General features: G+C 42.8%; 1 protein-coding gene across 1 annotated transcript; it reads left to right on the top strand.

Annotated features, from left to right (window-relative positions):
* Nucleotides 1–2,765: 2,765 nt before the first annotated feature.
* LOC143855970 (uncharacterized) lies at nt 2,766–3,566 on the top strand. The gene has a single exon (XM_077366013.1). It carries the CDS (start codon nt 2,766–2,768, stop codon nt 3,564–3,566), a length of 801 nt encoding a protein of 266 aa, XP_077222128.1.
* Nucleotides 3,567–24,795: the final 21,229 nt, after the last annotated feature.

Here is a 24,795-nt window from a genome sequence, read left to right as displayed (position 1 = left end):
TACTGGCCGCAATCCGAGGAGAAGAATTTGTAAGGTGGCCGACCAGAATGATCTCCAAGGGAAATAAGAGAGACAAGTCGAAGTATTGTCGGTTCCACAGGGACCACGGGCACGACATAGACGAGTGCTGGCAGCTCAAGGAAGAAATTGAGCTTTGGTCGGGGGTACTTGAAAAAGTATGTCAAAGATGGCGGCCACAGAAGAGAGCGTAGGGAGAAGAGTCTCCAGGGCCAGAGCCCCCGAAGGTCACAGCCACCCCATGCACGGAATCAATCTCCCCCGCCATCCAGTCCACAGCCAGAGGCGCGCCGATCCCAGCCCAAGGGGGTCATCAACACAATTATGGGCGGGCTGGCGGCCGGGGGCACATCATCTGCTGCTTGAAAAGCCTACGCACGCCGAGTCAATGCCGTGCACACATGCAGCAAAAAGATGAAGATGGAGAATGAAATCTCCTTTTCAGATGCGGATCTCGACAACTTGATACTACCTCACAACGACGCCCTGGTCCTAACAATGCTCGTCGCGAACTGGGAATTGAAGAAAATCCTTGTCGACAATGGGAGTTCGGCCGATATCATGTACTATCACGCTTTCGAGAAAATGATGATAGGAGAAGACCGCTTAAGGTCGGCGAACTCCGATCTGTTCGGTTTCTTAGGGGAGGTCGTGAAAGTGGAAGGACAGATTGAACTCCCAGTCCTCGTCGGAGAGCTGCCCTGTCAAGCCTTCGCGATGGTCAACTTCCTGGTAGTGAGGGCCACTTCGGTCTATAACGCTATCTTGGGACGACCTGGTCAGAATCTAATTCGCGCCGTCGATTCAGCATATGACTAGAAAATGAATTTTATAACGCCAAACAGCGTGGGAGAAGTCAGGGGAGATCAACGACAGTCCAGGGAGTGCTATGCCATGGTACTCAAGGGCAAAAATGCGTCAGAATCGTTGCCGATTGAGCTACTCGATCTGAGAGAAGAAGCCCAGGGGACTTAGCTCACCGAAGACCTCATCTCCATCCCTCTGTGCAAAGGCGATAGTGAGAAGGTCATTCAGATCGGCTACTCTCTAGGCAGTAGCACCCAGCAGAGCCTCACCCAGTTTCTTCAAGACAATGCAGACGTCTTTGCATGGGCTCCCGTAGAAATGCCCGGCATAGACCCGGAGGTCAGCACTCACAGACTCGGTGTTGATCTGACCTGCAGGCCGGTGAAACAAAAAAGAAGACATTTTGCCCTGGAGAGGCGGCAGGTGATCAAGGAAGAAGTGGAGAGGCTCTTGAGAGCTGACTTCATTTGGGAAATTCAATATCCGAATTGGCTGGCGAACGTGGTCTTGGTAAAGAAAGCCAATGGGAAGTGGAGGACCTGCGTTGATTTCATCGACCTAAACAACGCTTGTCCTAAGGATAGCTACCTGCTCCCAAAAATCGACCAACTGATAGATGCCACCGCAGGTCACAAACTGCTGAGCTTCATGGACGCCTTCTCCGGGTACAACCAGATCAGGATGTATGAATCAGACATACCGAAGACTTCCTTCATAACAGATCAGGGAACGTACTGTTACCGTGTCATGCCTTTGGCCTAAAGAATGCCGGGGCCACATACCATAGGCTCTTGAACAAGCTCTTCAAGGAACAAATTGGCCGCAACATGGAAGTCTATGTAGACGATATGTTGGTCAAAAGCCAAAGCGCGCAAGATCACGTCTCTGATCTGAAAGAGACATTCCAAGTCCTCAGGGAGCATAACATGAAGCTCAACCCCTCCAAGTGCACTTTTGGTGTCAGTTCGGGAAAATTTCTGGGATTCATGGTAAGCCGGAGAGGGATCGAAGCCAATCCGGAAAAGATCAAAGCCATGGTGGAGCTCACCCCACCAAAGACAATCAGAGAAGTGCAACGGTTAACCGGGATGGTGGCCGCACTGGGGCGCTTTATCTCAAAATCTGCAGAGAGATGCCTGCCCTTCTTCAACGCCGTCAAAGGAATCAAGACAGCACCTTGGACAAAGGAGTGCCAAGTCGCGTTCGAAGAGTTGAAGCAGTATCTGTCTTCTCCACCACTGTTGACAAAGCCGGAGCCGGGGGAAGAGATGCTCTTGTACTTATCCGTAAGCCCCCTGGCACTGGCAGCTGTGCTGATCCGAGAAGAGCACAACCAACAGAAACAGATCTACTATGTCAGCAAGGCCCTACACAATGGTGAAATCAGGTACCAACGGGTTGAGACATTGGCATACGCCCTGATCATGGCGGCCAGAAAGCTGATGCCGTATTTTCAAGCCCACACAATAAAGGTCCTGACCGATCAACCGCTCAGACAACTTCTCCACAGGCCAGACTCTTCAGGGCGACTTGTGAAATGGGCCGTAGAGTTGAGCGAATTCGATATCCAGTACCTGCCTAGGCCGGCGATAAAAGCTCAAGTGCTGGCAGATTTCATGGCCGAGTGCACCATCCACCAGCAAAACATCAAATCCGAAGTTGCCCGAACCCCGTTTGTAGAGAATGCAACTACGATTAGGGAACGGACAGAAGCTGAGACTGAACCAGTGAGAACGAAAAACATCCCTGTACCGGCAGAACAGAATCCATCGTCCAACGAACCGCTCTGAGAAGTATCTGTGGACAGATCTTCAAACAAGGTTGGTTGTGGAGCCGGTTTGGTTGTCATTGGACCTGATAGCTTTGTTCTGGATTATGCGCTGAGGTTCGGATTCCGTGCGTCCAACAATGAGGCAGAATACGAGACTCTCATCGCCGGAATGAACCTAGCAGTCCAGACCAGCGCCGAAAGGCTGAAGGCATATTGCGACTCCCAGCTGGTCGCAAACCAAATCCAAGGAGTCTATGAGGCGCGTGAGGAGCGCATGATCAAGTACCTCTCCAAGGTGCACCAGTTGGCCGGCAAGTTCAAAAACTTCGAGGTCATCAGAATCCCTAGAACGGAGAATGCAAAGGCGGATGTGCTGTCTAAGCTGGCGGCATCCGGTTACACCACTCTTGGGAGTATATGTATGGAATTTCTGAAGAAATCCAGTATCGAAAATGAGGCTGTCGAGGTGATGCAGGTCGAGCAGGAGCCGTGCTGGATGGACGAGATCATTGACTACCTGCATAGTGGGAAACTCCCCGAAGCGAAGAAGGAAGCCCACAAAGTGATACAGAGAGCAGCCCGATTCTCCCTAGATGGTGAAAGTCTGTACAAAAGGTCATACACCATTCCGTACCTAAAATGCCTCCGGTCAAGCAACGCCGCATACACTCTGCAAGAGACTCACGAAGGAATATGCGGAGAGCACCTGGGGGGCAAGGCCTTGGCCGTCAAAGTACTGCTAAGAGGCCTGTACTGGCCAACCTTGAGGCAAGACGCTCTGGACCTGGTCAAAAGGTGCGAAAGATGCCAAAAGTTCTCTCCCACCATCCATCAACCCGCTGTGTCCATGGCCCCAATCATCAGCCCGCTCCCTTTCGCAGTTTGGGATATGGACATCTTAGGCCCCTTCCCGCCTACCTCCGGGAGGCGTGAGTTCGTCGTGGTAGCCATTGACTACTTTACCAAGTGAGTGGAGGCTGAACCTCTGGCCAAGATCACAGAGCAAAAAGTGCAGACCTTCTTCTGGAAGTCAGTCGTTTGCAGATTCGGTATTCCCCGCATCTTGATAACGGACAACGGGAGGCAGTTCGACTGCCAGAACTTTCAAAAATTCTGCTCTGACTTGAAGATCGCACAAAGATTCACTTCAGTAGCACATCCTCAGACGAATGGGCAAACCGAAGTAATGAACAGAATCCTACTCCAGGGGATCAAAAAGAGGCTGGACGAGAAAGCAGGTCGATGGGTAGACGAACTTTATCACGTCCTCTAGGCATATCGCACCACCCCGCGAACCGCTACGGGGGAATCGCCATTCAACTTGTCTTTTGGAACCGAGGCCGTAATACCCGTCGATGTTGTTGTCCCGTCTCCCAGAATCACCAACTTCAATGAGCAGACCAATGGAGATGGGCTCCGTGCAAACCTCGATTTGCTAGAGGAAGCCCGAGAAGAATCCGGAATCAGAGTCGCGGCCTACAAACAGAAAGTGTCCCGCTATCACGACTTGAAGATACGCCCAAGAGAATTCCGAGCAGGAGACCTAGTCCTGAGAAAGGCTGCTATCTCCCAACCAAAGAAGGTAGGCAAACTCTCCCCGACCTTGGAGGGGCCGTACCGAGTGAAAGAGATAATTCGCCCGGCGAGTTACAGACTAGAGACGCTCAGGGAGCACCAACTACCCCACGCCTGGAACTCAAGGAACCTCTGAAAATACTATTAGTAGTTGGCCGCCTGGCGCGAAAGTGACGTTAAAAGAAAAAAAGAAAGAATGTGAATGATAAAGAGGACTCTTTGCAAATCTCCTAGCGCTCCTATTCGGAAACCCAGTTCACTAAAACTTGGGTACTCGCTGCTTGGTTCGCCTCGGCTCGTCTCCACAAAGACCGGGAGTGCACTCCTAGTCAGGAACGGCCCCGGACAGAAAAACCAATCCCGGAAATCCAGTTCACTAAAACTTGGGTACTCGCTGCTTAGTTCGCCTCGGCTCGTCTCCACAAAAACCGGGAGCGCACTCCTAGTCAGGAACGGCCCCGGACAGAAAAACCCACCCCGAAAACCCAGTTCACTAAAACTTGGGTACTCGCTGCTTGGTTCGCCTCGGCTCGCCTCCACAAAGACCGGGAGCGCTCTCCTGGTCAGGAACGGCCCGGACAGAAAAACCAAACCCAGAAACCCAGTTCACTAAAACTTGGGTACTCGCTGCTTGGTTCGCCTTGGCTCGTCTCCACAAAGACCGGGAGCGCACTCCTGGTCAGGAACGGCCCGGACAAAAAAACTAACCCCGGAAACCCAGTTCACTAAAACTTGGGTACTCGCTGCTTGGTTCGCCTAGGCTCGTCTCCACAAAGACCGGGAGCGTACTCCTGGTCAGGAACGGCCCCGGATAGAAAAACCAACCCCGGAAACCCAGTTCACTAAACTTGGGTAGTCGCTGCTTGGTTCGCCTCGCATCGTCTCCACAAAGGCCGGGAGCGCACTCCTGGTCAGGAACGGGTTCGGACAGAAAAACCAACCTCGGAAAGGCTCGGGGAATAGCTGCCTAGTTCACACCGGTTCGTCTCTACAGAGAAGCGAGTCAATAAAGGCTTGAATGACTGCCCGGAGTGCCGTTCTACTCGGAAACGAACTGTTTTACAAGTATTATTGGCCCACAGTGTTGAGTTAATCAGTATTAGCCAAAGGCAGACATGAATGGAGACAGTGGATAGCGAAATGTAACTTCTATTCATGAAAAAGTGAGCCTCGAAGGGCCATTACAAAAAGTAGGGCCTCCAAGGGCCATTACAAAAAGAATCAAGGAGCTGTGCCAAAGAAGGGGAAATGGGGAGCTCAGGACACCCCGTGACCACCATCCCGTGGAAGATCTGCCCCCGGGATCTCTGCTGGTGCGATGGTGCCCTGCTCGTCGTCGCTGGCCACCGGCGGATCCGGAAGGACAAGGCCCGTCAGAACGACAGCTGGGTTGGATCCCTTGACCTGCTCGAGGCAGTCCATGAATCCCAGTTTGTAGGATTCAGTGGACAGACTAATGAGCTCGTCCTCTTTCTTCTGCACAGCTTCTTCAACGGCCACCATCTGTCTCTCCCGAGCTCTTTCCCTCTGTGCATTGAGGGCTTCGGTGGCCTTCTGCTTCTGGGCGGCCATCTCAGCCTTGAGCCGCCTTATCTCCACGTCCCTCTCCCCGATGGACCTATGGAGCTCGGTTGCCTCCTGCACCAGTTTGCCGTTCTCCTCCTCGGACTTAGTGATAGCGGCAGAGAACTTCCGACTCTTCTCACGGAAGTCACTATAGTACAATCCGATCTGATACAGTGAGGAGGAAATGGCCTCATCAGCCGAATCGAGAGGCTCGTTCAAAACCCGGAGCTGATCCTGGTTTAGTAGGCCTTTTGTGACAATCTCCATGGCCACCCGGCTATCACCCAGGCCGGTGTCTCTCTTTTCAACGGCCCAGTTAGGCCAGAAGACGTTGTCCCCGGACCTCGCGGGGGTAGGGCGGGCTCCGATGGATGCGTCCCCCGACTTAGAGCTCCTCGCTCCCCAGCCATAGGAGCCGACCAACTTCACAGTAGGCTTGCGCTTGGGGAGCAGTGCATCCTTAGCTGGCGGGGGACTTGAAATCTCCGGGGCCTTCCTCTTCTGGCCCTGCTGACCTTGGCCCCTCCCGAAGGCCCCTTGCCTCACCTTCTCCAGCTTTGACTGCGTCTGCATTTCTGAAATCCAACAGCACAAACAAAAAACCGGTCAGGAACAAAGAAGAGAAAAGAGGACTTAAAATCAAGACTCGTCACATACGTGCCGAGGTCGCAGTACTGATGCCGAGCCCGACCAGAACCTCTTCTCTAGAGAAGTCCACACAGTGAATCACACCCTCCCGATGTACCTCATCACAGACTAGGGAAAATGTTCTCAAATCCTCGCCCTCCAAGAGTGGTTTGCGGCTCAGCGCAAGTGTGTCTGGGGTGTCCCACTTCAAAGGAACCGGCCAGGGCTCAGTGGGCTCGCCGTCCTCAATATAGAAAAATCTGTTCTTCCATAGGTGTATGGAGGATGGAATGCCAGTAATCATTTTCACCTCGGGGCGTTGGCTGATATAAATCCCACCCCCATCCTTGTGCCTCTTCAGGTGCGCACACATCCAAAACAGCGGTAGGGACAAGCTCCTTTGGAGCCGGCCCTGGATGAGGTATATGAACCCGACCAACGTCCTCCATGAGTTCGGTACGACTTGAGCCGGAGCCAGGCCGTAATATCGAAGGACTGCGATGAAGAACGGATGCAAAGGGAACCTCAGCCCTGCTCTTAACGACTCATCGTATACACAGATGTCGGTGCTGTCGTTGCAAGCCCTATCACCCTCTATCGCAGTCCTCAGCCTGAACCTTTGGGGAATACAGTACCTATCTCTAATGTCCCTTAATCTGGACTTATCAAGGATATTCTCCTCGTAAAGAACCTGGATGTTATATTTGGGATCGGTGTCCATCCGAGCCCTAGCAGTGACGTCGACGGCCCGGCCCGGACGGAATGTGGTGGACGCCTCGACGGCGTCACTACCTACGCTCGCCTCTGTTCGGAAGAAACTATCAGTTGGGGGCGGGGTGGTATTCAGATCCAAAATCACCTCGTCCCCACTATCTACGACCTCTACATTAACATCAGGACTCGCCATGTAAGGGCCGGGAGTCCTTGTCGGATTAGTTTGGGTCCTCTCCGACGAACTAGACTCTGAACTACTCGAAGATGCGGACTCCACTGAAGAGGGCCTAGAACCGGACTCCCCTGAAGAGGACCTAGAACCGGACCCCGATCCGGACTCAGAGCTAGAGGCACTACGGGACATGAGGAACGCAGGAAAAGAAACGAATAAAAGACGTGCTTAAGAAGATTACCGGTCTGAACAGAGCTCCTCATTCGCGGACGGCCACAACCACAAGCTACCCAAGCCGAGCAGGCAGAGCAAAAAGCAAGAGTAAAAAGTTAAAAGTGAAAAAATGAAAGGTGAAAACCCCTTCTTATAGCCTCCAAGCTTGAGGCGGTTCGCATTCGTGAACCAGGTAACGCCACGTGTCTTTCATTTATGGAGGGCACACACTTCGAGGCAAGGACGTGAATAAATGCGCGTGTATATATTAATGTGCGAACTATATGACATGCATCCTAAGATCTAATTTCAATGCATTTCCTAATGTGTATCTTGATTTTCTTAATTCGTTTGGATTCAATCTATGTGAATGTTCTCCTAAAATTCTAATTTGAGGGAAATCCTGTATATTTAGTTAAGAATTTATAAAAAAACTAATATACAAAATCCCATCATTTGTGATGGGCCGACTCGTGCTCGACATACCATTCGAAGCATCAAAAGTTGCCTACGTATCCAAGCCTCACTGAAATCAGAGTCGGTCGTAGTTCGGTGCCTAAACTAAGCTACATGTCTAAGACATCTAGTACACCAATCTAGCATGGAATGACTGTTTCAATAGTTTAAGAGAGATTATTTAGCTCAAGTTGAGTAGATTTTATTATCCTAGGACTCCATCTAAGATGTTATATGGTCCTATCTAAGTGCAAGACATCCCTTAGACTAATGCAGGTGAACCTACATCCTAGGTAACTAGGCTTGTCCTATGGGAAAAAGGGATAATTAGTGTAACTAAATCTATGACTCAATTGCTAATAATAGCAATCGGTCGTGATAAAGCTGAACTCCCTAACTCTAGGACTCCTTAAGACCTAAAATGTGATGTAAGTGTTCCTAAAGGGGCTCTAAAGGTTCCTACGAAGGAGATACTGTTATCCAATGGTTCCAAAAGCATGGATCAAATGATCTTAATTTATTAAGTTAATGATTTTTAATTTTTCAAAGATTTTCAATTTCTAACATCTAAGGAATACCAATGGTTGTGAGTTCTTAGATTCTTTAAGGTTTTCACATTCTTTTGAGTTCCAAATTTAAATAAATCAACTAAGCATGCAAAATAACCAATATGCAAAGTAACAAAGCAAAACAACTAACAAGCATATGATAATTATCAGATGAAGAAATCTAAACATACAATTAATCATGAAACTAGACAAAAAGAAACATATATCATGCAAAAAGGTTTAAAGAAAAGAAAAGAGTGGAAAAGGGAATAGAATAAATGAAGAAGGGTGTGACTGAACTTGGGAGTGCCAAGTTGCCTACGTACCCCGTGGTAGGGATGAAGCCACACGTAGTTCCGTTGGGTTTGAGAATGAAATGAGAACTTGGATTGGAAACTCGGGCTTGGATCTTGGAATTGGACATCTGGATTTTGGAACTTCGAATTGGATTTGGGATTGAGGATGTAGCTTGGTTGAATTAAAATAAGATGTAACTCGGTTAGGGTGACGGGAGTGTACAACACGGTTGCGACTCGGTTTAGCTTGTAGGGATGTGACTCGGTGAGACTTGGCTTAGGGTGGGTTCAATCAATACGGCTAGGTGGTTTGGCTAGACATGGCATGGTAAGACGTTGGGCTCGTCATGTCATAGATGGGTACGGGCAAAACTGGGCTTTGGGGGGCCATATAACTTTATGCTATATGGTGCTATGGGGGGTAGATGTAATCAATTTGATCAACAGATGAGAGATTAGGATGAGGGGCTAGTATGAGCTTAAAGGGTATGAGAGTTGGGTGTGTACATTGGTTAAATATGGGCTGAGAATATTGGTTGCACGCTGATCTAGTGAGGACTTGTGCATGGCTGATGAGAATGGATGGATGGTGATTAGGTAGATATGTGGGTGTTGAGATCTAATATGGGTTTGGGTCTGCTGTTGTGATAAGGCATCTGTATAGGGGATGTGATTTGCGGGTATGGATATGGGCTATGGTGATGGGCATCAAGGGAATATAACTATGAGGTCTAATAGGGATATGAATGAATTAGGATGAGGAGAGGTATTGTGGCCGAATGGCGCACACGTTTGGGATTGGGAGCATTGGGCGCGGCTAGGCCGAATAGGGTGGGTTCGTTGGCTAGGCCGAGTAGGGTGGTTGAGGGTGGCCACGGATGTGAAGTGAGCTGTGGTCGGTGGATATCAGATGGGTATATGAGGTGGGATATAAGGGGTTTGATGATGTGTTCATGTATGCAGCTATTGGGTTTGTGGGCTGATATGGTTGAGGTAGATAATTGGACGGTTGATGAGGGCGTGAAATGGGGTTTGATAAATGGGGTCTGATGGCATGAGTACCTATGGATTAATGGGGTGTGGAATATTGGCATGGGTCGAATGAATATGGGTGGCCGAATGTGTATAGGTGGCTGGATTCATGCAAGTGGTCTGATGGGCATGGGTTATGTAGGAAGATGACCCATGGGGTGTGGGCATGGTGACTAGATGGCTGATGTAAGCATGGCACATGGGGTGAGGTGGGGTGGACATACCATGGATATGGTGGCCATGGGATGATAGGGTATATGATCGAACTAGTCGCTTTCTGGGTGTTGAAATAATGAAGAGGGTGCATGTATTGTTGGGTTATGAGTGGGAGGCATGAATGGCTTAGGCATGAGATGACTTTTACATGTAGATGTAGAACTTAGGCATGGATGTTGTATATGGTAGTCTTGGGCATGAAGGCTAGGTGTTTGGGCAATAGATTGGGCTAAGGTTGGTATGTTTGGTTTTGGTTGAGCCGAATTGGGTCTAGGTTGGGCAAGGCCAAGTCTAGTTGGGTTGGATTGGATCGAGTCAAGTTGGGTTGGGTTGGACCCATGTTAGCTTGGGCTGGATAGGGTTAAATCCGGGATGGCTCGGGCTGACCCGGATTGGGACCGGGTTAGCTCGGGTTAGTTCGGGTTGAGGTCGAACCGGATTAGGTCCGGGTTGGACCTGCTGGTTGGGTATGGGATTGGTGCTAATTTAGCATTGAACCGGGTTGGACTGGGGTTGGACCGGGTTGGTCCGAGGTTGGGGTCTGGGTTTAACTTAGGTTTAACTTAACTTGAGTTGGGTCGGGCTGCTAGAGTTGGCTCGGGTTAAGGCCAAGTTGGCCGTGGGTTTAGGTTTAGGCTGGGTGGGCGGGGGCTTTGGTTAAGGCCAAGTTGGCCGTGGGTTTTGGTCGAGGCCGATTAAGGTGCGGCTTGGGTTGGGAAGGTGGCGTAACGCGCTAGGCTACGGCTTGGGTTGGGGCACGGCTTTTGGTGTGGGGTGCGGCTTGGGGCTGGGATGCAACTTTGGGTTGGAGTGAATCGGGTTAGGGCTGAGTTGGACCGGGCGGGTCTGGGTTGACCCAGGTTCGAACAGGTTGGGTCAGGTCTCCGTTTGCGTGGTGCAGCCAAGGTTGAGCCGGTAGAGCACATGTGTTTCATCATCCATGTATATGCACAGTACACACATAAGGATGGTGTGCATTGCATGGATGTGCATTAATGTACTTAACACATATCGGGAATGGAGTCTTAGGTGTCGCTTAATTTAGTTAGAATGAGAACCGGTTCTGGTAGAGGTTGGAACCCACATGATGGGTTTGTTGATATACAATCCATGGCATTAAAAAATGCACACAGTATATAAGAACAAAACCTATATGGGTTTGGGTGCTAGTACCAATGGGTTGGGGCCTAAGGAGGCTTGTAGCATAGGCTTAAGAGTTTAGGGAAGGATTAAAGTTGACTTTTAAGAATTGGATTAGTGGTAATGGGTTTGGGTAGGTTAAAGGGCATAGGGGCCATGGTCTGGCACACGTACATGGGATGGGGGTGTGGAGGCTGATTATTGGGTTCGGTCAAGTGGGTCATGCTATTGGATTAGGATGTTCAGGTACGTGAATCCACGGGTTTTAAAAGAAAAGGGTTTTGCATGGGGCTTAGGTATCGGGCATCCAAACAAAAAGAAAGTATCATTTTGAATCATGCCAATCCCTCTGGAAGCTCTCGTATTTCAAATCCAATTAGAAAACCATTCATTATTTGATCATTCAATTAGAACTTTAGCATCACAATTTTCTAATTTTAGTTCCTTCCAATGGAAATTTTCCAACTTCAATTCAACACCTGCTATCCTAAGAACTTCGAATTTGGAGACTTTCCAAATTTGGAAATCCAAATTTGTAAACTCTAGCAAATTCGATATTCTTACATAGATAAAAGAATTTGCTTGTCCCTCTCCTTTTATATTATTTTTTAAAACAATTGAAAGAAACCATTGGCCTACCTCTTCGAAATCTTGATGACGATCGTTCCTTTGTTGAATGCCTATGGAGATGATGATTCCTTTTGATGATGATTCCCAAAATGATTCCTAATTAATGCGAGAATTAGGCCGATAAGATGTTTTGGCCGAATTGAGAGAGAGAGAGAGAGAGAGAGAGAGAGAGAGAGAGAGAGAGATCTAGGGTGGACGGACTTTTAGAGAGGGTGAGAGATGAGATTTTTGTCGTATGGGCCCTCTTGGAGTATTGAATTGTCTAGAGAGTAGAAGAGAGCATGGGTATTTATAGGTGAGGGAGGAGTTGAGTTGCCATCTTTGGGTTCTAGAGGTGTAGGGTGGAGATTGAGTGATGGCAAAAGGAAGGGGAATGAATAGCCAAGATCGATTTTTTCTAGAATATTCTCCCTCTTCTTTGGCATCTTCCATTTTAGCCATGGTCATGTTCAAAATGGCAGGCACTTATGCGGTCAGGATCAAGCACTAAAGATTTAGGAACAATTCAAGGTCCAGGATGACGCAACTTGTCCTTGGAATCTTTGTAGATTTGGAAGAAAATTTCAAGACAAGGGAAACGTCCAAATTGGTTGCCTTTGTTGAGAATGGCAACAGCTTGGATGGCTTAGATTGCCTGTAATCTTCAGGAGATCGAAAGAATGGACGAGCTGAGATCTCCAAATATCATGGAATCTTCATAAAAGATTTCCCAAATATTTAGAATGTGAAAATCGAAAAAATGCGGTTTTCAGTAGACTTTGAAGTTCGATTTTGATAGTTCTTTCGCCGTTAGAATCATTGATTTTTCCTCTCTCATTTAAGCACAATGCCATAGAAATATTGTTTGTAGAATTTTCGACCAATGAGAGCCATCGATCTTCCTCTGCAGATCATTTTTCCAAAGATTGAGCAAATCGACAATCCAAATGAACCAACCGATTCGATCGATTTTGGATCAACGGCTAAAACTATTAAACCATGACATCAACACCAATTAAGACTTTAAAAAGTTCTGTTATCGATGATTTAATGAGGCAATTTCGACGGTTCTCATTCATCATACCTTGATCCATGATTTTTCAGTAGGTTTTTGCTCAATTAAGTAACCTAATGTTTAATCCTGATTTGAGATTATTCTTGATTGATATTATTTTGACTAAATGATCACAAATTCTTGATAAAGAAAGACACCCAGGTCAAGATCTACCCGTGATCTGACGATTTACGGAAATCGGGTCTTGGAATGAAATCAGGGCCCGTGCTGTGAAGTGACTCTAGCTTATTTTGTCCCGATTAATGATCCGTAAAGTCAGATCGAGATATTAATGAGCTAAAACATATAAATACATGATAAAGGGACTCTCACATGGATTTAACACACTAAAGTCACCAATCAGGGTATTTTTCCAATTTTTTGAATCAAATCATCTTACCAGGTACATCTCTTTATCATTTTGGTTTCCAAGGAATGTGAGGATGCATATTTTACTAGTGAAATTCCAATGATCAATATATTAGGCTATTGTTGGTTAAAGTGTAGTAAAATGAGGATGTCTACAATGACATAGTCATTGAATACCAAAGTAAAAGTGACAGAGCCATTTTGCGTAGCTTTAATTAACAAAAGATTCACTACACACAATGCAACCTAAATGCTTCCTAATGCAAGACCCTAGACGAAGTCCTAGAATTTTGAGAAACTGGATTATTAGGATGCAATTCTTTGTCATAGATGCACTAAGTTGTTTCTCTAGGTCAGAAGAAAGAATCTTTTTCGTTTAGAGGCTCCTACGCTTTTACTCTAAACAAAAAGGGAGAAGAATATTTCGATTCAGAGGCACCTTCACTTTTTCTCTGAAAAGAAACGGAAGATGAATTTCTATCCAGAGGCACTTTCGTTTTTTCTCTGAAAGGAAATGGAAGATGAATTTCGATCCATACGCACTTTCGCTTTTTCTCTGAAAAGAAAAAATATTTCAATGCAAAGGCACTTTCGCTTTTTCTCTGACAAGAAACAAAAAATAATTTTTAATCCAGAGATACTTTCGCTTTTTATCTGAAAAGAAAGGAAAATGAATTTTCGATCCAGAAGCACTTTCGTTTTTTCTCTGAAAAGAAAAGAAAAAGAATTTTCGATCTAGAGGCACTTTCGCTTTTTCTCTGCAAAGAAAGGAAAATGAATTTTCAATCAAGAGGCTTTTGCTTTTTCTCTGAAAAGAAAGAAAAATGAATTTTCGATCTAGAGCCACTTTCGCTTTTTCTCTGAAAAGAAAGGATTTTCGATTCAGAGGCACTTTCGCTTTTTCTCTGAAAAGAAAGGAAAATCAATTTTCGATCCAGAGGCACTTTCGCTTTTTCTCTGAAAAGAAAATGGAAGATAGATTTTCGATCAAGAGGCACTTTCGCTTTTTTCTATGAAAAGAAAAGGAGGATGAATTTCGATCCAGAGGCACTTTCGCTTTTTCTCTGAAAAGGAAAGGAGGATGGATTTTGAAATTTAATCTGAACTTGATTTGATGACCTGAAATGAACGTGAATTTGAAATTTTGAAATGGACTTGAGTTTATGATTTGAAATGAACTTGAATTTGGAAATTTGAAATGGACTTTAGTTGATGATTTGAAATGAAATTGAACTTGGAGATTTGAGCATGAACTTGAATTTGATAAATTTGGAAATTGATGAACTTTAGATGTGTGAAATTGGATTCGAGGACAAATAGATATTGTGGAAGACCAAAATTCAAACGAATGACGAGACGACGCATATCAGGAGCTAAATGCAACGGCTATCGACATTTATCTCTAGAGAAGAAATGATGAAACATGTCTTATGAGAATTTGCTTTTAGGAAGTTTTAAAAAGAGATTATTGCATAGAGACTGTTGATCTTTACTGCTGGGGATTCCTGGTATTGGCAATTGAAATCTTGATCTAAATACCTGAACTTGTAATCTAAAACAATGGCTCTCTTGGATACTAAAATTGGAATGTGAGAATTTTTTTTCCGACAGGTATTTGGACAAAACTTTCTTGATGAAGATGTTATTCAACTGACTGAAAGAAAATTCAAATTTTAGTGATCCATCTTGTTGAGAAATCGGCCCAATCATCATCACCTATGAGACTCTCCCAAGCCTATGGTGCCTTTCTGGGACAGGGTCTTTTTATGGAAACCGCATTTTATGATATTTATGCTTCTGAATGCTTTTGAAAGTGGCTGGCTTTTCTTTCACTTGATTCCTGAAGTCCTTCTTTAAGGATTCGTATGGCTCAGTGCAGTTGCAGATAAGCTGACCCCTTACCTCTTTCACCAAGACAGTTACGACCTTTGAACTCAAAGACAATGCCAGACTCTATTCAAAAGGGAAATCTGGTAAAAGACATTATTCGAATAATCGAGGATTTCTGAAAGAATAGAAATTGATGGACTGACTAGAGCAATTCAAAGTGATGCTTCTGACTTATTGAACATTTTGTTTAGTAGGTCTGGCCTGTCAAAGAGTAATTTTGCAATTGATAAACACTGGACTTCTCCTTTTAAAACAGTAATAGTCCAAGGATTTGATTACTACTCCTTGGATTGCTTTGTCTCATGCCCCTAGTTTCGAGGAAGCAAAGTGTGCGTGCTTGAACTTCTTGAATCCTCGATCTTGATGCTGGATATAGCTTTTTGGATATTTTCTCCTATCATGACCAAGTCGCCCTTTTCAGGTTTTCAACTTGGAGGACCGTTTGACCTTAACTTTTGCCTTAATCGCCCGTTTGAGTTTTTAAATCAGCAGGCTATCCCCTTAGCTTTTGCCTAAGCCGCATTTTCGGGTTTTCAACTTAGGAGGGGAATAACCTTAAACTTTGCCTAGACCGCCCTTTCAGGTTTTCAGTCTAGCAGATCTTCAAACTCTGTTCTTTTCTTTTCTTTTTTCTTTTCTTTCTTTCCTTTTTTGCAATGAGACCTAAATCCTTGATTCTGAACACCAGAAGGACTTTATAGGTAGGATGGGCTTTTTCAAAGAAAAGACTTATGGCTTTGCAAAAATTTCAACCGAACCCATAAACAGGTTGCCTACGTATCCCAGTGTAGAAATCAGGTTGCGCGTAGTTCATGGCAGATGGCCCTAGCTTGAAGGTAAACTGATTTTTTTCCTTGATTGACTCTATTTTCTTTTCTTTTTCCTTTTTTTATTGACTTCTTTCATTTGATTGATTGACGCTATCTTTTCTTCTTTTTGGAACTATCGAATTTTTTTCTTTTGAAACGACCGAACTCGGTTTGACCGAGCTGCCTACGTACCCTAGTGTAGGGATCAGGTCTTGCGTAGTTCGGGACTGATGCTCCTAGTATAATGGGTTTTGAAAGAAAATATTATTCAGGCCCAAAGGGGTTTGCAAAAAGGGTATTCTTTTTCACACTGGGTCATGAACTTAGGATTTGTTCGGCCAAAGGAGGCCTCCCAATGTTCAGGTTTGGAATTGATCTAGGTTGATAAATCTTCTTTATTATTATTTTTTCGCAGAAATTGACGGCATTTTCAGGTAAGAGATAATGGGTCTTCTTTTTTTAATATTCTGATATCCACTTTTGACTTTGATGGGGCGAAACTTGTTCTTTAACATCCTCCATTTATGAATCGGTAACTTTTGATATTTGACGATCGCTTTTCAATACTTGCTTTTGAACTCTTATCTTGAATTTGTTGGTTTCGTATTATGAATTTGGGAACCAAGGTCATTGACTGGAGATATGAAAGTTGTTTCCAATCCATGCCCCTTCTATAGTATGTCTCTGACTTCCTTCATTCTTTTTAGCTTTCTATCAATGTCTTGCCCTTAGTATCGGTTATAGCGCTTCTAGATAATCCTCTTATCCTCGAAATGAGTTTATTTCGCCCACTTTTGGAGGGTAATGCATTTCCAATTGGCATTTACTGGGTTAAAATTTCCATGCCAATGTTTATCATTTCAATTTCCCCTTTGAGAGGTTGGGCCTGTCGCTCCTCCTCTTGTTTGAACATATGCTGCCAATGAAGGGGAGTTTCGTCGGTATCTTTTTCCTCATTTGAGAAGGGAGTCTAATTTTTATTTATTAAGATCAGAAGCAATCACTAAAACATTATTGGGAAGCAAATTTCATTTAATAGAAAGACACTACAAATGATGACCTATCCTGAACATGCTCAAGATTCATAATTTTTGGACTTGAAAATAAATGCAGAAAAGACTCACCCGGACTAGGCGTGGATTCTATAACCTTGTAAGACTATACTCAATTTCTAAACTAACATATTGACCGACTGAACACAAAATAATAAATGACTGAAACTTTAACTTTAAACGCTACAAAGGTCTGTCTTTGGAGGCTCGGCAAAGGCGGCTCATGACTTGTACTTTCAATCCCCTTCCGCAACTGGACATGTGCTTCTTTCAACCCTGGGTTGTCTTAAGTATTGAGATTTGCAGGCGGCGATATTGCATGAGTCGGCATAGGATTATTGATGACGTTCAGCCTCTGTTGAAATGCCAATTTTTCTCATCAATTAGCTTCTGGATCACATACTTCAAGGCTACGCATCGATCAGTGACGTGGCCCGGGCCTTGATGGTAATCATAGTGCTCATGTGCTCTCCAACTTCGGGGTAAAGGATTGGGAGGTGGTCTAATGGGAGGCAAAATGATGCGCCCTGAGGCTAAACAATCTTGTAGGATTTTAGAAGGTGGAACACGTAGAGGATCAAAATCCTTATTTGGTTGCTGCTGGGGTGCGACCATGGGTTGATCATAATCCATGACTATAGGGTTCTAAGGTCTCGGCAGTTGAGGATTGGCACGAGAGACACTGCCAACCTCTTTGACCTGTGCGGGTGCAGGCTTCTTGAAATCTCGAATATTAGGATTGCTTCGGTTATACACCTCTTCTGATATTGCTTCTTCAATTTGTGTGCCAGCATTAATGAGGTGCTCGAAGTCAGGATAATACTGGAGAGATATGTGATAATAGAGCTGAGGGGAGATGTTTTTTAGTATCATCTGAACTTGCTCTTTCTTAGTAGGACGGTCAATCATCTGTGCTGCCAACCTCCTCCATCTTTTCACAAATGTCAAGAAAGACTCCCTTGAATCTTATTTGGTCTTTTCCAAGTCTTTCTTAGTGATCTCTTCCCTGTCATCATACTTGAATGGCTTCACAAACTGTTCAGCAATGTCTTTCCATGTCCTATAGCGGGTTTTGTCCAATCCTAAAAACCACTTCTTGGCTACCTTAGTTAAAGAAACTAAGAAAAGCTGAGCCATTTGTTCAGGAGATAAGTTTTGAGGTTGGCACATGATAGTGAACATCTGGAGATGGGAAGTAGGGCACCCCGTGCCATCATACTTGTCAAAGTCTGGCATCTAAAAATTCTTCGGAAGCCGGATTTTCGGGAAGAGTGTGAGATCATTTAAGTTAAAGTCTGGCATCTGAAAATCCTTGCTCTTGAATCTGCATATTATCAACCTTCTTAGTTAGCTGTTCCAACTTCTCCATAACCGACTTATCAACTGGCAATGAGACCGGGTTGTAGTTCTCTTCACCATATTGTTCTTCATCAGTAACATCAAATGGGCCTTGAGGAATGGGTTCTTTGCCCTTTGAAGGTGAAGTAAATGATGGACCAAAGTTCTCGGTGGATTAGGCTTTAAGAAACTGATTATCTTCAATGATTCCTTTCATTTGTTCATGGAGTGCGTCCATCATAACTTCAAGGTTATTGGTCTGAGGGTTCTCAATGTGTTCTGCCATGAGTGTAGATGGATATGATGGAGAAGCTTCCGAAGGAGATGTGGGAGGTGACTTCCTGACCAGACGAGAGTCTATTCGAACCCAAGTTGCTTGAGCGGGATCAATGGTGAATGCTCCTCACATGGAAACAATAAGCACAAGGTATAAGATTGAGATTTAGCATATATTTCTTCTCAATGATTAGAGATGACTGTGGGCTTTGCAAGCAATGGGATAATAGAATGAATCCTGAAATGAGCAAGGTATGGCAATTGCGACATGATAGTAAATGGGAATGCCCCTAGTCTAAGGACTACGGAAATGAACACTTGGGTATAAAGAAAGAAGATTTGAATAATGCCCCTAGCGCAAAGGAACACAATCCTAGACTACGAATGCAATGAGCTCAAACTCGGGTGTCATGGAAAGGACTTTTTTGACTAGAATGAGTCCAATGAGTATTTCAAATGCAGCCTTAAGTATGAGAGACGAATGGACAAACAATTGAGAGATAATGACAACCATGACAGTGATCCGAACAAAGACTGACGAGGATAAGGCTAGATAATGATGATTTGGAGGCTAACGAACCTATGAAATGGACTTTCTAAACCTCAAGATGATGAAGATTAAGCAAGGGACATTTAGAAGATGAAGCCAATGAAAGCTACAGTATCAGATTTAATGGGACCATGAATATTGAAATAAAATCACCGTTCTTGATAGATGGATCATAGATGAAGAAGGATACAATCAAGATGAGATCGTACATAAGGGATAATCTAATAAGATAACCTATGAGATCTTGGAAAAAGATGAGATTCATATCCTAATCTCAAAGGAAAAGTTTTTTAATATTTTTATATTTTATGCAGTGTTACCTGAAGGCATCAATCCTAAGCCTAATCTAGCGGAATGGAGAGAAGATCTCGACTCATGACTTGTTTGTGTACCTAAAACAGATCGCAGCCATTGGAAGATGGACTATGGCCTAATCTAGACACAAATGGGTAGGATATCCTATTCTAGGCTCACACACGTGATGCACGTGTGTTCGTATACTATATGCATGTGTGGGGTAATCTAGGGGTAAGACCAACAGTTCCCTTAGCGCGAATTCGTGCTCAATATACTGCACCAGTGTCCGGCATATCAGTACGTGAACAAGAGATCCGTTTACGTTTACGCACCATAAAGGTACTAGGCTAAGAGTGGAATGCTTCTCTGGCAGAGAGGCACCAGGTGATGAAATCCCAGTCAACCATGCTAGATAACACTCCGGGTTCATAAAAAGGACGTGTGTGCATGTGAGATGGAAGGGTTTAGATGCAAGTGTGTGAAATAAGTTTGCGCAATCTATGATGCCTTCAGGTTTTGTTAGATTAAATTTGCATATGATGTGATGAGAAAATAAAACATACAAACTAATCTATCAAGCATATAAGATATAAGATAGAGTTTTCATGGGCCAATTAAAATTAATTCAAATGAGTTATCCTTTGAAATTTTAATGAAGTTAGGTAGTCCCCAGCAAAGTCGTCAGTCTGTGGGACCTGATCCCACGAGAGGGGCGCGGCGCGTGACCTGCCTCTCTTGGTCTCTCGTACCCACACGAATAACGTGTGCCGTTTTTAATTATTGATTTAATTCATCTTTTTCGTGAACTTGAGATTACTAAAGCAATCCGAATTTCACACAAAAGAGAATGACAGAGTCGCCACCTATATGAGAGATTTAGGACCCATAATTGACCAGAAATCTAGATTCGTTACCTGATTACGAGAATTGAAGGTATGGGGAGTTACAACCACATGCACCATTCTTGCCCGATAAGTCGGACTTCAATTCCAAAAGTTAACTCTCTTGAATTTCTTTTAAATGGCTCATTTAACTCTATATTAATGTGCGAACTATATGACATGTATCCTAAGATCTATTCAATGCATTTCCTAATGTGTATCTTGATTTTCTTAATTCGTTTGGATTCAATCTATGTGAATGTTCTCCTAAAATTCTAATTTGATGAAAATCCTATAGATTTAGTTACAAATTTATAAAAAAATTAATATACAAAATCCCACCATTTGTGGTGGGCGACTCGTGCTCGGCATGCCATTCGAAGAATCCAAAACTGCCTACGTATCCAAGCCTCACTGGAATCAGAGTCGATCGTAGTTTGGTGCCAAAACTAAGTTACATGCCTAAGACATCTATGGCACCAATCTAGACTGGAAGGACTGTTTCAACAGTTTAAGAGAGATTATTTAGCTCAAGTTGAGTAGATTTTATTATTCTAGGACTCCATCTTAGACTAATGCTGGTTAACCTACATTCTAGGTAACTAGGCTTGTCCTATGGGAAAAAGGGATAATTAGTGTAACTAGATCTATGACTCAGTTGCTAATAATAGCAATCAGTCCTGATGAGGCTGAACTCCCTAACCCTAGGACTCCTTAAGACCTAAAATGTGCCGTAAGTGTTCCTAAAGGGGCTCTAAAGGTTCCTACGAAGGAGATCCAACGGTTCCAAAAGCATGGGTCAAATGATCTTAATTTATTAAGTTAATAATTTTTAATTTTGCAAAGATTTTCGATTCCTAACATCTAAGGAATACCAATGGCTCTATTATTGGCAAGTTTCAGCCTTGAGTTGCATTCACAGAAGGGAATCATGCTTTCCACCCTTGCATAATTTAACACGTAAGTTATAGTATGTTATTGCCTGGCATAGTTCTCAGGATTTCCTGAACAGTGGACATCAGAGCCAACAACATACTATAATTTAAATGCTCAAATTATTAAGGATTGATCGCAATTAAGATACGATTATGAACGCAATCTTGGCGATTAAACTATTATAGCATTGCAAATTTACAAAGAAAATCCATGATTCCTAACGTTTCTATTTCAATAGTTTAAAGATTGAATACATGATAGAGCATTAGATGTCTTTGGAAATTTTTATAACAAATTGAATTTATTTCGATTTTATTAAGGATTTCAAAATTTTCAGTTCAGATTATAGATTTACACATCAACTTATAGCAAATCTATTCGGATTAAGCTGAATTTTTACAGTAGCTTTCTCTTGACCAGAGAAGATTACTATAAAATTGTCATGGATTATAAATAGGGGAGTGATAAATCGACTCCCAAACATGATAAATCAACTCCCCATGTGTCTTTCTCTCTCCTCTGGGTTAGAGAGAGATAGAGGAGAGAGATAGACACATGGGGAGTCGATTTATCATTTTGGGAGGTCGATTTATCACTGCCCTTATAAATATGCTTTGCTATCAGTTTTACAATGTTGAAGAGTTCTGTACCGATTATTGATTTATACGGTAATTAGCATGGCACATCTAATCTAAATAAGTTCAAATTTTTATAGTGACTTGATCTTGAACAGAGAATGTTTCTGTACAGTTTCCATGAATTGTAAATGTCATTTACTATCAATTTTGTATTTTAAAAGTATCAGTCTAGATTATGAATTGTCAAAGAAACACATTGTAAATCTAATCGAAACAAGATGAAATTTACAGTAGATTCATCTGAACCAGAAAGGATTACTATAAAAGTTCTATGAATTTTAAAGATAATTTTACTATCAATGTTGGATTTTAAAAGTATCTGTCCAGATTATGAATTTACAAAGAAACACATAGTAAATCTAATTCAAATCAATCCAAACTTTGTGAACACATGTACTTACAGCCGTAAATCTCAGTAAAATATTTCCAAAATTTTTCATTGAAATTTGCTATTTGTTTCCAATTTAATATGGCATGCTTGATTTGGCATAAAAAATCATAAACAAGTATCTAACAGCATTCAAAAATCTTGAAACATTCACAGAAGATTAGATCAAGTCTTAGTTAGTTCTCATCCAAATTTCATCTCCGGAAATTCTATATATCTTTAGAACATTAGTTTTTTTCCAAAAATACCCTTAGGATTAAATTTTTTTTTAAAACCCTTAAATTAAATCCAAAATTCTTCAAAACATTTGTACTGTTTCAAAACCTTTAAAGTCTGTTATATTTAAATTTTTATTGATTTGTAATCTGTTTTGACATCTTTTTAAATTCGATCTTGAGAATTTTACCCCTTTAAGGGTAAAGTTAAAAAGGTCAAATCGTGGTCAAAACGGAGTCAAAATTTTTGGAAATTCCAGATTTCTATGCTTTTTAATACACAAAAGACTCAAAAATTGAAAAATTCAAGAAATTTCAAAAGTTTATTAAAGTTGCTTTGTAAAGTGAATTTAACCCTCTTAATTTCAAAAATTGGATTTTAATATTAAAAAATAGATTTTATGAAATAATCTAAACCTGATCTCATCTCCTCAAAATTTCACATGCAAACAATTTCATATTCATAGCTTTTCAAAGAAAATCACAAATTCAATCCTAGCATGCTTCTAGTTTAAAAACTACATGAAAGAGAGTTTTGGAAGACTAACATTGCTAGCTCTCCTTGTCTCTAGGGTGAGTAATCATTGGATATACGCTTTAACTTACCCTTTAATTGGAAAAAAGCCCCAAAGAATCATAAATTAGCATCCAATATATTGAATGTATTGAATATGTGAAAGCACTTTGTAAAGAACCAAGTGGAAGAGATGAAGACCAAAGCAACAAAAGAGATGAATGAATTCTAAGGAGGAAGAGAGAAATGGATGAATTTTCTAGAGAAAGGCCAAAGGTTGTGCTTGCTTTGTTTTTATAGAAAAAGTTAGGGTTAGATTGGATTTGGAAGTTTCCAATGTGAGGACTCTAAACTTTAGTTAGTTTCCAATTTGTGCTTTGACTTTCTCATTCTTAGATTTTTATATTGAACTTATTTCTAAACCTTGTTTCTAGCAAGCTAAGCAATGCTAAATTACATAATAGAGGACCTTCAAGATCAATCTAGAAGCCTTCTCACATAGGAAACTAGCCTTTATGAATTATTTTCGTCCAAAATGGGTTGTCCGAAGTTCGAGCTCATTTTTGACCTATTTAGAGGCTGATTCAGGAAAAGTCATAAAATAGGAAGTTGTAGATCTTTTCGAGACGTTCAAAACAAGTATAATAGCCCTTTCTAATTATAGCTCTTCCTTTCTTTATTATCTTTTTAAAACAAATATGATGTCACCAACCACCTCATCCCATGTTAAACGTTTTTGCATGTGACCTTCTCATGTGGGGCGCCAACTTATGTGGCTGACCCACATGGGTGGGTCCACATGGACCCCCACCTTGTGGGCTTTAGCCCAATGGGCCTTCCCACATGAGTTTTGGGTTTTTTTCATAAAAATTTAATAAAATTATTTTAAATTCAATATTTTATTGATGGATCTAACACATGTGACCTTTATGGTGCACCCCTAATATATGGTTGAACCATCCCCTTTAAAGAAACACATTTTTTGGACCAAAACACTCCTATTTGACCATTACCCACCAAAATGAGACCAAAATACCCTAAAATTGGTTAAGTTTTTAAAGGGGAAAGTTTAAAATGGAAAGTTTTCGTGGTCAAACTTCAAAAATAGAAAGTTTTTGAGTTTGCTTCTTTTGGTGGGTAATATCAAACAGGATCATTTGGCCTTCCTTGAAAATGCCCAAAATGCCCTCAACACTGAAAATTTCCAAATTAAACGAAACCCATGAGAGGTCTAAATTTAGTAGGTTTTTCAAAATTCATGGAATCACTCAAGATTTTTCAGACACAACCCGGAGGTCAAATGAAACACATTGGAAATTACCAAATTACCCCTGTGGTACAAAAATTGATAAAATTAGGAAAACCTTGAGAAATTCTAAAAATAAGTTTTCTTACTTGATTGGAAACTTGAATTCTCATCTTCCGAAGACTAATGGAACTCCTTAGAGACCTTCGTGATTACGAATCAACTTTAAAACACCTAAAATGAGGTAAAATTCACCCTAAAATGCAAGAATGCCTAACCTAATACAAATGACTGTCATAGACCAAACAAACCTTTCGCTTTTTAAAGCGTAGCAAAATGGGGGTGTCTACAGGAACGAAGAACATCTTTGGAGGTGGATTTGTAATACAAGGGTGTGTCCTCTTGTGGAGGTGGTGAATGTGTATACGCTTTGTGAGATGGTGTCAAGGAGTCTCACCATAGTGGAGAAAATCCAAAGGAAAGGTGAAGTACTTAGGTAGTGGAGTATGTGGAGTTGTGACCAAACCATTATAAATCATCGTGTGGTCTCCTTAATCTTCCTCCTCTCTCTTGTGGTGTTGG

This window comes from Tasmannia lanceolata, unplaced genomic scaffold (assembly GCF_043159265.1).
Source record: "Tasmannia lanceolata isolate RefF3 unplaced genomic scaffold, GAP_Taslan_0.1 ptg000023l, whole genome shotgun sequence".
NCBI lineage: Eukaryota > Viridiplantae > Streptophyta > Magnoliopsida > Canellales > Winteraceae > Tasmannia > Tasmannia lanceolata.
This window is presented reverse-complemented; position numbering and strand designations above follow the sequence as displayed.